The following is a 13,767-nucleotide window of genomic DNA, read 5'->3' on the forward strand; positions in this document are numbered from 1 at the left end:
GTCTTGATAAGTCACTGAAAGCTTTTTATACTGATGTAATAGGTTTGTGTAATGTAATGTTTAAGATTAAATCCAAAAGTACAGTTGCTTGCTTTCTACTTACACTTGTTATAGTTAGAAAGCTGAATAGAGAAGGACATGTTTTAGTGTCGACACTGTAGACTTTCATGTCAGAGTATAGAAAGAAGGGAACTCACAAACCAGAACTAAACTGTAGGGCTGGGTACCGAAGTCAATACTCTTTAGGCCCCGACCGAATTGCCTCTAAAGTATTGAGTATTGAAAAATGCCTCGTCATTCAATACCCTATTTCAATACATAAGGACTAAATCTCATTAGCGTGAGTGAGCCAACAAGCATGCAGCATGCCTCTACCAAGATCTAATAATGCTTGTGATTGGCTGTCTGAGACAGGGCTCACGTAGTAGGAGCAGGAAAATAAATGAAAAGATTTGTGGGGTAATGTGTAATGTAATTTCTTTTTGTTTTATAAAATTGCTGTCGAAAAAAGAATCGTTTAGGAACCGGTATCGAAGTCACAGTATTGGTATTGGTATCGATCATTTTTTTAACAATACCAGCCCTACTACACTGGCTCTTCTGGTTGGCTTGTGGGTTTAACATTAACCAGTGTGTTCCGTCATGGTCATCTAAAGCATGCAGCATGCATTTTGGGCCCAAGTGATCTAATACGGCCCACGTTGGCATGAAAACTCCAATATAAATTATTTAGTTATGGTTGGAAAAATCAACTTTTACATTTACTTTCAATTCAGTCAGATAAATACAGAAATGAGGATTCTCTCAGGAAGAAAATGTCAAATATAACATTGGGGAATGCTCTAGAATGACTGCAAAACCTGCAAATCTGCCAATCAATCATTTTGATTTGACTGTTTTCACATGAATACAACAGCAAAACACATATCCAGTTAAGTCTAAGTGTTTTGTTAGTAGATTGTCTAATAGCAAATCATAAAGTAAGTCACAACTTTTAAACATTTCAAACAATCTTAATAATAATTTCATTGATTCAGAGTGTGATATCTCACCTGAGTTTTAGCCCTCATGAACGGAGCGCTGACATTGCAGATCTTCTCATTCCTCAGTTTGTCCTCAATGAAACACTCTATTTTGATGTCGGAGTTGTCCTGGATAGAAAATAATAACATTTATTTTAAATACAGTACTGGTATCTTCAATGCAGCATTTATCTCATCTCATCTGTTGGTTAAATCTGAGCCTCTTTAGAATATTTTAGACAACTTCATACATTACAAAGATATGTTCTCACCATGAACCAAATGAGTTTGCCTGATGAAAATGTACCTTGACTATGAGGCTAGAGAAGCGTAGATTGGGTGTGTAGGTGATATTCAGGCGAGCATTGTAGGCGTTTTCTCCTTTGTTCTCCAATCGGACATCCACCACCATCCTCCTCCTGTTTCCCTCTATAACCCGCAGAGATCCCTCTGCCCCACCTTCACTTATATGGCGGCAGAAAGCACCGCGAGACTGTACAGGCTGCACACAGAACTGACTGGGAGGCAGGGAGAGAAAGAAAAGTGAAATCATAAGTAACAGAGCATCTGAGGATCAGTTTTTTCTTGGGTGTGTAAATGTCTGTGTATTCTCATGTGTGTACCTACTTTCGAGTCATCAGGTCGGTCATACTCTGCAATGCCAGGTCAGGTATGCAGCGGTCATCCTCGTCACAGCCGTTCCAGAAGGGAAGCTGGCCAAAGAGACAAGCTTTTGTCAAGTCAAAGAAACTACTAATCCTTTTCTTTTCATATGTACTTTGATAGAATCAGATGATAATTTATGGTAAGAGACAGGATAGTCTCTCACCAGGATTGTCTCTCACCTCAGTCCTCACAACAGTAGGCCAGCTTTCATCTAGAACTGGTCCGTCGGCTGGATCTTGTAGCCCCACTTGTGCAGAAAACACTATGGGCCGTGCATAATCTGTGGTCTCCTTATATAACACATTAAATTCAAAGATTAGCCTGTGGATTTACTCATTTATCGTGGCACTTTATCTATGACACTCAAATATGGTCTTGCTTTTAAAAGGTTTACACAAATGTACAATATGCAGAAATGCTCAAAATATATGATTATAATCTCATTTCAATGGGCAGTTTGTGTTGGTTTATACAAGTGTGGAGTACAAGTAGTGATATTTTCTACCAGAATTGAATTCCTGTCAAAAACAGCATTTTAACCTTCACAATACTAAAACTTTCCACATAAACTTACTTGTAATACATATCTTTTACCCATCTCACCTATTCAATAATAGGGGAAAACACTGGGATACATTACTCTTGGGAGGAATTATTAATTTACAAGCAAACATAAACCGACAAACAAACAAAAATTTTGATTAACAAATACATGTAAAGCCAATTCTTTCATTGCTCTCGTTGACTTTTGCAACCCCCATCATGGGCCTCACCATGACGTGGAAGTAGATGTGGTCGCAGGTCTCTTCTCCAGGAAAGAGGGTCAGGTTTTGAGGCTGCAGCTTGCTTGGGTTGTCCAGTATGGCCCGAGGATTGAAACGTCTCTCCGCAATTGACACATTATATTTGATCCCTAGTGGGTCATAGGAAGAGTTAAGCAATTACACACTGTTCTATTTGTGTTCAAATGTTTCTAAGTTAGATGGCCTTTTTTTTTTACTTCGGTTAGTGCAGACTAATTGACAAATGGCCGCATCAGGATATGGTAAATGACATCACTGTAGCAGTGCAATGCAATATTAACTTGACTCTGAACATATGATGAATGTGTGTTCAACATACTGTATATTCAGACCCTCTGGCTACATTACTGAGTAATTTCCAAGCCACATTGTTTAAAAGGCTTTCCATTTATTGCCTTGTGTTTTCATGGCATAAGGAAAAATCTTCTGAGGGTAAACTTGTGCATGAGTTGTGTTTGGGGTCAACTAGAGAATTAGAGAGAGGGAGAGATCTTAATGCCTTATGCAAAAAGATCTGGGCAGATAATGGATACTAAATGATTTGGCTACACAGGAGCATTTGTCAGCAGTATATTACAGCAGTAAGTCTCAACAAAGGACATCTAAAAGTAGTAAGTTGAGTCTTTTTTCTCTCAAATACTGTAAATTAATATTTGAATAAATAAGATTAATTAGACTGGGACAGAAAACTAAGTTCCATTTTATGCAATAGACCAGAGCAAACTCACAAACACACATCTGCCATGCATTACGAGCCAGACACGACAACAAGAGGAAAATTAAATAAACGTGTTCCACTGTATGTGTAACCATCGAAGACAAGATAAGTCCCTCTGTTCTTCCTCTACTCTGTTTTGGCACATCTGTTAGATTTGATAAAGATGTCAAAGGGTCAGAGGTTAACTCAGAACACACTCCCCCGCACCTTAGCTTCCTCCCCTCTGATACACTGTGAAACTAGACCCCGCCATCATATCTCTAAAAACAAATTGTGAGCAGAGAAACCCTGTGGTTATTTGCACGTGGGCGACTATCGGTGGCACAACACCCTTCTGCAGGACAAAGTTGTCTACAAGCTGTCGTCACCACCACACAATTAGAAACTACTCTCTTTTTTAAGACGAATAAAACTGAGATAAACTTGTTGATGCATTCCAACCAGCGTCCACACAATAAAAGGAACATCTGATAGCACCAGTGTGGTTCAGATATACCAGTTTTGGAGGCAGCAGCATTGGCTTTGGCAGAGAACAGCAGTGAGATCAGAATCTTTTACTGTTAGTAAAGAAACGTTTCACTTTGGCGCCACGCACTCATCACAGATTTTACGGGAAGCCGCATGCTGAAAAGTCAATTGGAGCCAGGAAGGATATACATTTAGAGGGCTGAATGCCTTTTCTCACTTAAACCCAGCCATGTTTCATTCTATCATTTTACAATCCGATTGCAACAACAGATCCAAAATATAAATTTCTCTGCTCAAGCGTATCGAAGAAAATGATCTGTTAAAGGTTTTACAATATCCAGAGGTTTGACAAAACACCTGGCAGTGTCAGCATCTTTCTGTCTCAGGAAATATATATTTTTTCTTTTTCTTAGGAAGACATTTTTTATCTATAGCTTTGATAGGTTGTGCAATAAGTAAAAGGGTCTGCTTTACTAATAGATGAAATAGAGTTTTATGAGACAAAAATAAGGGGAGGAACTTGGAAGATTTACTCAGATGCTTCCACAGCAGTGGATTATTTTTGCTGGCTTACCAATTTCCTGTGTGGGAGAAATGGCTGTCCTGGCAGTGATGTTGAAACATACAATGGCTGACATACAGGTCACATCTTTTCCACCTCTCTGACAGTCCTTCACAAAGATGTTGACCTTACTGGGCTCAAACCTGATAGTGGTATATATCCGGACAACACTCTGTGACCTGTGAGGGCATAAAGCTGTTGGATTAAAACCAACCCAAGACCTTTGAGACTTGAGAATATTTCTGAAAATATTATTCTTTCTGAAGGCGTACATACAACTCTCTATAAGAGGTTTTTTAACAGTAAATGTAACAGTGAGCAAATCACAGCAACTGATAAAGTAACTGATGACATTTGTTTTATAACTGAAAATAACTGCAATAGCCGTGTTGAATAATACAACAGTATTATTTACTGGGTGAAATACTAACCAAAGGAGAACAGCAGCACCAAGGGAACCTACTGCCAGGTCCACTAAACCATCATTGTTCATGTCCATTGTGCCATGAATACTGCGGCCAAAGTACAGCAGGCCAGGAGTCAAATCTGCTGCTGCTATCCTCTGAGAAACAGAGAGAAGAAGAGATGTGAGCAAACAAGGATCGTGATGACAACAACCACAGTTTACAATAATGGAATTAAAGTCAATATTGGAGCTGTCTTGTGTGCAATTAAACTGTGCAGTTAAATTATTAAAAAAGAGTTAATTTTGAGAAGAAAAGTTATTGTGTTATTGGAAATACTGTATTTTACATTACTACCAACCATTCCCTGAAGAATACCATTGGCTTAAATTGGTCACCCCAGCTTCCAGCTTCTGTTTGAATCAGTATTGTCACATAGAGTAGGCTGCCTCAGATTTTGCACATTCTGCCAGTATCTCATGCCTGACAGTCTCCTGTGTTTGTAGAGTTTATTGTCCACCTGTCCAGTAGATGATCCACACCCACCTGCCCCTTATTCCCTTATTAATCACTCAGTATATGCCAGCCCTTTTCCCCCCAGTCCTTTGTTAGATTGTCTATTGTGCTTGTAGCCGTTGTAATTACCTGTCTGTCTGTTGATGACTACAGCCTGTTCCCTACTGGCCCTCTTGCTCCTTGTCTTGTTTTGTTTGCCCTCACTGACAGATTGCTCTTACTGACTTTTGCCTTATGAGCCAAGTAAACGCCTAACACATCTGGGTACAGAACTGTTCCAAGTATAAATGACACTTGTAGCAAGTTTCAAGTCTGTGCAAGTTGATTTCATTTTTTAAATAACCATTAAATTAACAGCTACCTGGAAAGTGGTAAATCAAATAAAAAGCATATGGTATGCTTTGGAGAATAATCATCACTAATTGTGTGATTAAAGTCAGTAAGCAAAAACATACAAATATAACCATTGATATTGTCTTCTTACTGTACTCGTTGTACAGCTCCTACCTGTTTGTATTTGCGTAGTATTCTGTTGTGCTGGCTGAAGAAAACATAAATGGCTCCTTTGTGGTCATCTTCCAGTGGGGCTCCCACCACCAAGTCATTGAAGCCATCACCGTTCAGATCGGGGACAGGAGCGAGTGATGAGCCAAAGCGAGCGTTCTGGCCACCATTATGGATTTCCAATGCCCCCTCAAGGACAAAACGGTTCTGAGGGATGAAGGGAAACATAATGAAGCATTCTCATAGTGGGCAGTCTCAGAGCTAGAGGCCTGGCTGCTCATCCCAAAAAATGAACTGCAACATACAGAGTCAGTGAACAAAAACATTTTTCTTTTAAAGTGATTTGTTTGGTATTTTTAGGCCTTTATTTGACAGGACAGTTTAGACTTGAAAGGGGAGAGAGAGAGGGAGGGAATGACACGCAGCAAAGGGTTGCAGGCCGGAATTGAACCCGTGACCACTGCGGCGAGGACCGAGCTACTATACATGGGGCGCACGCTCTAACAGGTGACAGGACAATTTATACAATACAATATGTCCGAGCCTTGATTTTTCTCCCAGACACTGCGTCCATGTATATGAGTAACTGGACTGCTGCATCATTTAAACTACTTTAGAGCCTATGTCTTATTGTTTTTGCTAATATACCAACAGGTTATCATGGCCTCATACTTACACGATTGCTCAATTACAAACACCTTGGAACCAAAGAAATATGCTATAAGCTGTTCTTTCAACATTAAAAACTCCCTGTGTGTTATTTAGACTGGCCACACAACGTCTCACTTTGTTTAACTTGATCCTGCCAGGTCATTTCCCACAATCCACTGTGTAAACAACAGCAGTATGTATCTTGGACTGGTGCATTTGGGAGAATAACCCAGATAGTTCACCTTTGTTTGGGCTTCCAAATAGGGTTAGGATTTAGGTGAGGTGTGTATTTTTTGGCTTCATTAGTCCCTGTTGTGGAGCTGTTAACAGCCAAGTTTTAGTTATTAGTTGTACAGTATCATGCTTAATGTATATACTGTATATCATATATCATTTATATATCATAATTCATGTATTGGCCAGTGTTTTAGAAAATTGATCTTTTGGCCAAAACTGAACCACATTTTCAGAAAAGAAATGCTTTAACCTCTACAAACTCAACCCAGCCAGGAAAATCCAGCAAAAACAGAACATCCACTTTTGGTGATGTACTTACCAGTTTCTGTTAGGACCCCCCATGTTCCAGAGCTTACATTTTGCTCATGTAGTATCTGAAGAGCCTATAAGGTTAAAGTTTGTATAAAGCTCAAATGTGCTGAGACATAATGAGCTCTGTGTTAGTGAAGTAAGATTAATGATTTTCTGTGATTGGGGGCTGAGTGGGATCAATGATTTTATGTGTAGTGTTGGAGCCCCCCAAAAAGACTCTGACCTCAAAGGGACTCAGACCTTTACTTGCAAACTCACATCTATTTACTTTATCTAACATGTTACCTAAACGTACCCCTTATAAGCCATGTCCTTGCTGCAGCAAGACAGAGTGCATATTGGCTTTGTACTCTCCGGGTTCTGCAGGATCCGTCATGATGCTGAAATCCTTGATGTAATAAACCTTTTATAATCAAGAACAGTGTCAACGAAGTTCCTTTTCCACACATCGGCAACGCAGTGCTGCAACTTAATTTACCACACTTACTTAATGTCAATGCATCAATATCTCTACCAGAAAGTATGTCCATTAAGAGGGTAATGTTAAAGGCAACTAGATTGCCTAGAAAATCACACTCAGCATGCAAACATCTTGATACATCAAACAAAACGTGACACATGCATGCATAAACAACACAGAGAAAGCATAAGAAAGCATAACACCAAGGAAGGGATGGCTGTCCTCTCTGTCTTCCATCCAGCTAGGTTTGTTGTTTCAATTATCTCAAAACCATTTGACCTTTAGTCAACAAATCATGTTGGAATTTAAACAGGAAAAAGAAACAAACATGTTTCATCTTTGCTCTTATCAAACAAAAGATAAAGTTTGGATCAGCTTCTGTGTTTTCCACATAATCCTTTAATTCTGCCTTTTTGAACTCAAATATCTTAAACATCTGGCAAAACAAATGAGGAATTGTACCTCTAAAGAACAGGACGCCATATAGCTTTAGCGTATTTATTTGAAGTTCTATTCTTAGTGAGTGTAAAGTCAGACGGAAAATATTCATGTCTTTGAAAGCAACTGCCCGAGAATTTTACCAAATACTTCAGTCCATCTGTAGTCATGCATATCATTGCTCCACTTGGCATCCCAGCTCATAATATAATTTAGGGTCAGGAGACAAAACATGAGATCATTTGTTATTTCAGATGAATAAATGGGAAGGGAGTCGATTTAGGAAGGTCATTTTTTACTTCTCTGCTACCTGATGTGTGCATGTGTGACAAAGAGGGAGATTGATGGAGAAACGGGGAAAAATATATTCTGCGCTGTTAAAATTTGAAACATATGGTTTGTGATGTGGCCATGAAGGGTCATGACCGGTCTGCAGTGGCTCAGGAATAAGTTAAAAGTGCAGCTTCTTTTTTGTTAGACTGTGAATGGAATTTTATATTTGACCAGCTGCCAGACTTCTGGCGACATTATTTAGCTTTGGACTAGTTATTATTCCTTACGTTTTGGTCAGAGCCTTTGGTGCAAAGGCAGCTCAGTTTTAGCTTGCCATTAATTATCTTTACTTACAATAAGTGACTGTATCTCAGCTATACCATACATTTCAGATAATTCAAGACATCCTACTCATATAGAGTTAATATGAATAAAAAAACAGGGAAAATATCTATGATAAACTACAGTCACGCTGGCATCTCTGTGAGTCTGTGGGTTCAAAAGTAATCTACTGTTAATATAAAAAATATTGATTATAGCCACTTTAACATTTCATGGCAATCCATTAAATAAATTGCAGAGATTTTTCAATAATGCTACCTATTATGCAGACATATAAAACACATCTCTTTCTTTGCTGAGATATTTTAGTCTGGATTGACGGACCAGCATTGCCATTGCTAAAGGTTTTATATTTGTTACCGTTTTAAATTGCTCTTTAATGTTTGATGTAAAGCACTTTGAATTGCCTTGTTGCTGAAATGTGGTATACAAATAAAGATGCCTTGCCTTGCCTTGCCTTGCCTAAAGTCACGCTGCTAGCATGGCTAAAAATTTATAGCACCATATATTTTGAGTGCCAATGAAAATTCATTTCTGCACCTTTTTGCAGAACTTACATTGTGGATGTGTAATATTCACTGTAACCACAGGGACCCATTTTTTAACCCGGGAGTCCAATCTTAAATTGTTTTCCAGAACTTTATCACCGTGCAGCATCTACAGTAACACCTGAATCAACCACATCATGATAATGAATTACCCTGAAATGTGGCGTTGCTGCCCTGATGATGACAGACATTTTAAAAGAGTGATTTCTTTCAGTTTGTGTTTTGTTTCTGACTGTTCAGCTTGGCCTGCCGACTTGTGATGTGGTTTGGGCCACACCAGATATTTAAATGCATCGTCCATCCCTGTTCAATGGATTCAAAACAGCTGAAGAGATTTAGTATTCCAATGAGCAAGACAGACCTGGAGCACTGGGAAATTTCCTTCTGTTAAAGAAACTTCTCACCTCCAAATGGTTTGCTGGAAATGGCTTAAGAAGGGGCAAAATACTTTCCTGCTGAGTTCATCTAATAAAGTCTGCACACTGGCATGGCAGCATTTGATCTGGACAAGGTCATGTATGAAATGTCTGCCTGCAGCATGTCAGTGTGTTAACGGTGGAGCTGGAATGCAACAGAGTCTGGTTTGGCGTGCGTTACCGGACACTCCTAGTGAGGCAGAAATTACTGAGAAATTACTCAACAGGTGTTGACCCAATTCTGTGCCAGAAATGGATTAATCCCTGCATGTGTCCCTTCTTTTTGCATTGGTTTAAGTTGTTAGAGTGTATACCCACCAGCTCTGTCACTCTGTAGATATAGACCTTTCCCTTCTCCAAGCCTCCACTGAAGAACATGGGTGCTGCCACCAATAGGTTGTCAGTTATACCGTCTCCATCAATATCCACAGGTGCAATCTCACTGCCATAGTAGGAGCCAATCTGAAAGAGACATACATGTCTTGTCATTCTAAGATCTTTATTATTCATCAGTTTTAATCCATTAAAAGCATTCATTCAACCAGGTGATAATATACCCTGAAATTCTTGGCTTTTTCTCCACTGTTTGTTAAACCACATCTTGTCGTTTGCTTATTGACTGATGATCTGGAGTTGCTTACAGTATGAACTTGAATATTGTAAGTAAATGGGGGTCTGTGTTGTGTCAAAGCAAGTGGTCAGAGTCCTAATGTTTTTGTAAATGTTCAGACTGTGAAAGCTTTTCAAAGGATCAGTCACTGGAGTGGATGGAACATCATCTATTGCTTTTCAGATTAGAAACATCTGCCTATACAAAGCTGTTTTCCTAAGAGTTGTGGGATCAAGAAAGTTTTCTGCAAAAAAACATCTGCTGTTCTGGATGAGCTGTTGCTGACAAGGTACAATGTAAGCTGCTGCAGGATCACTTCAGCCCTGCAGCCTGTGAAGAGTTGCCAGTTATGAGTGTAGCGGTCATTAACACACAGAGCCACACAGCCTTAAAATGATGATTATTTTTAAACTTAATGTGACTCAGATAATGGGATTAAACCCAACAGATGATTTGCTACAATTCACTACACTCAAAGTCCTACAATTAAAGTTATAAAACATCAACAATAATAATTTAAAGCAAATATAAAGAGAAATAGAATAGTGTAGTTTATTTCAACTCGCACCATCAGTGCAGTATGTTATGTTTATGTGATTTGGACTGTAGTAGCGGAGTACAGTCATTTTATTGAGCTTAAATTTCAAAATGAAAACGCTATTGGCCTTTTCCACTGAGAAATGATGATTTGGAATAATTCTAATGCTTTCCAATGTTAACTATACAGGATATTGTGGGTACTAAAATATCAAAAACAGAGAGAAAGAGGAGATCTATCCCATAAATCTGACTGAAGTAGTGTCCTGAAACTGCTAGTTGTGATCCTGGTTTTTCATCATGTAGGATCATGATTACTCATTACTCATGAGTAGGGTTAGGCATCGTTTGGATTTTAACAATTCTGATTCCAATTCCAATTCTTCCTTTCGATTCCGGTTCTTATCGATTCTCGATTCCAATTCTTTGAGGGGTGGAGTTGAAACGGGTCACATGCCTATTTTCACAAATAAGAGGAACGTTTTATTTTGATTCAATGGTGGTTTGCAGTTTTACAGCTTTTTCAACGTAAAATAAAGCCACATTAGAGCGCCGCTTACTGTGCTCCATGGCTGCAACACAACAAGCCCCTGGCTGCTACGGAAACCAAAACTTGGGCATATTAAATTGGGAAGTGATGATCGGATTTGAAGCCAAATCCTCCAAACGATTCCAAACGATTCCAATAAAGAAACGATTCGATAGAATCGTAATTGTTGAAACGATTCCAAGTAGGAATCGGTTCTCGATGCCCAACCCTACTCATGAGGATGTTTTTTTCTTTCTTAAAAACTCTAAATCATCTGTGTGAGTTCCCCAAATATGTGGGTCTGAGGTAGATGACAAACTACTGTGCCTGACGAGCTAGCTAATAACATGCTAGCCAGCTGGGAATGTCTACCTGCTAGTTAGTCGCAATAGCTCTCTGAGCTTCTTTCTCATTTCTCTTAACTGGGCAGTTTACTTTCCTCTGGTATTTTGGTTCAGGACTGTAAATCATTTCATTTGATAAAGGGGAACAAAACTGACTGACGGCACTGACAAGACAGCTTGCGACTGATCAACGCTGCATATTCATTTGTCAAGGTTCACCAAAGTTGAACTTGATGCAAAAGAAGACATATTTCCTGGGCCTTCATTTATCTTTTGCTACATGTTGTGAGTAGCTTTAACTTTTTATAAATGTTAAATAATGAGTTACGTACGAATCAATTTAAAGCTACTACATATACAATTCGAAAAGGTCAGACTTTGGTGCCCCCCAGTGGCAGTATCAAAAACTAGACATGCTAATGGGCTGAGAGAAACAAGTAGACTATACAGGCAATTTTTCCACAAAAACCTATGACATGAGAATAATTTGTAAGTTGTTGCACTGCGGCATTCTTCCAAAGCAGACATGAGCACTACATCAGTGTTCGTCTGGCCTGCAGCACTTTTTCATCAAGTAGGTGAAGTGCTGGATGCTCCAGTAGTGTACCTGCTGGCCTTTGAGGGAGTGCAGGATGGTGAGGTTGCCTGAGTTCTTCAGAGTGAAGATGATGACTTTGCCAGTATGGTTAAATCGTGGAGCTCCCGCTACGAGTAGACGACCGTTTCTGGCAGACACCACAGATGTCACAGTATAACCTAGTTATATAAAAAAACACACACATTAATTCTGCCTCTGTTTGCAGACAATGCCCATCTGAAGTAAGTAGATTTAGAGAGTAAAGTAACCCAAGTAGGATATTACATGTGATGTTAATAATTACCCTTGTCTTCAATTGACTATGGATCTGTAAACTGAGTAAATTGATTGCTTGATAGTCAAATTATAATAAAGATCCCAGGCACTATGCTTTGTTCCGCTGTTTGAGTGTGCTAACAGCGATTGGGCCTGCCTGACCTTTAGCTTGAATTTTATGATCTGCATGACACAAGGAAAAATGGTAAAACTTTGCAAATTGAGAAGTTGAAACTCTGTGAGCTGCATTCAGTTACGCAGAACTGGATGTTCTGGTTTCTCAGGTTTCTCAGATTTCTTCTTCTATTTCGTCTTTCGTCCCACTAAAAATTCCACTTACTCCCCATATATTTTTCCACCTTCATCTCTCATCTCCATGCCCCCTTTTTCCCAGCTTTAACTTTCTCCCTGCCTGTCCAAAATTATGCCTCCACCTCATATTACTATTGAGTCTAGAATGGCGTCCATTGGCAGCCTGATGGATAAGCGCAGAGACTGATGACCACTGATGGTAAAAGCAGAGGGCTGTGGTGGTGGAGTGACATAGGGTTGGATATGATGGGAAGTACTGGAGCAATGGGTACACTTTATTGAGATGGGTTGCAGCTCATATAGTTAGTGTTAAACCACATACGAGGACAAGAGGATGTAAACAGGCTGGTGGCTGTAGGAACAAAATAAATGGTGTTCAAGCGTAGGCTTCATTATTAAAATTACAACATTGTACTTTTCTCTGCATTTCTTCTCCCATTATAGATATGTCCATCACAATCCAGTCATGATTTTTCCACTCCATTAAAACAATGTCTAGGGTGTTACTCACCCAAATAGGCACCGTGGTTCTTGAGCTCTTCAGGGAACTCCTGCGTGTAGGAGGACTTTGGAGGGACCACCTTCCCCTGTCGTGTTTCCTTCAGCACTGCCCCGTTCCAATCGTAAGCCCCGACTGCACCGACCAGAATCCCATCCTGTAGGGAAGGTGCGGTATATTTGATATTTATACTTCAAACAGCAGAGTATGATTGGGTTATACTGCATGTGCTGCACATGCACGCAACATGGCAATAACTGTATATGTTAATGATGATTTACTCATGGAACTCAACAAAAAGTGACCACCATTTTGGAGCACAGGCTGTGTGTTTGGCCCACCTTAGTTTCAGTCAGATTAATGTTGGTGTAACTTCACTTGTGGCGAAACGTAATCTTGGTAACAGTGATAATGACAAGGGAGGTTCTCACTAGGGGTGTGAATCTTCACTGGTCTCCTGATTTGATTTGATTATGATTATCCTGTCAACGATTCAAATCAATATCGTGATCACGATGCGTCAACTCCTCAATATTATTATATATTGCTACACATGGTTTTCATCAACAAATGAACTCCCCTTTTTTATTGCATCTGCTCTTAAAAAAGACAGTTCCTGAATGTGGCAGAGTCTGAACACAGTAGACAACAGACAAAAGGCAAAAACAAAAAAGCAGCCACCGGAAAATCACCAAGTAACATCATTAGGCAATAATCGAATATGGTCGGTGTTCTGTCTGTAT

At 39.5% G+C, this 13,767-nt stretch overlaps 1 protein-coding gene across 1 annotated transcript in view; it reads right to left on the reverse strand.

Annotated features, from left to right (window-relative positions):
* Positions 1-13,767, reverse strand: part of itga11a (integrin, alpha 11a) — a 55,457-nt gene that overhangs the window by 14,150 nt on the left and 27,540 nt on the right. Inside the window, exons 11-21 of the mRNA XM_078272573.1 lie at positions 13,037-13,181; positions 11,968-12,116; positions 9,659-9,802; positions 5,667-5,870; positions 4,671-4,801; positions 4,252-4,418; positions 2,462-2,601; positions 1,868-1,978; positions 1,650-1,735; positions 1,330-1,540; positions 1,053-1,151 (exon numbers count right to left, since the gene is read on the reverse strand). Coding sequence (XP_078128699.1) covers positions 1,053-1,151; positions 1,330-1,540; positions 1,650-1,735; positions 1,868-1,978; positions 2,462-2,601; positions 4,252-4,418; positions 4,671-4,801; positions 5,667-5,870; positions 9,659-9,802; positions 11,968-12,116; positions 13,037-13,181 — 1,587 coding nt within the window. The remainder of the gene's footprint in view (positions 1-1,052; positions 1,152-1,329; positions 1,541-1,649; positions 1,736-1,867; positions 1,979-2,461; positions 2,602-4,251; positions 4,419-4,670; positions 4,802-5,666; positions 5,871-9,658; positions 9,803-11,967; positions 12,117-13,036; positions 13,182-13,767) is intronic.

Source organism: Sander vitreus, chromosome 1 (assembly GCF_031162955.1).
Source record: "Sander vitreus isolate 19-12246 chromosome 1, sanVit1, whole genome shotgun sequence".
Classification (NCBI taxonomy): domain Eukaryota; kingdom Metazoa; phylum Chordata; class Actinopteri; order Perciformes; family Percidae; genus Sander; species Sander vitreus.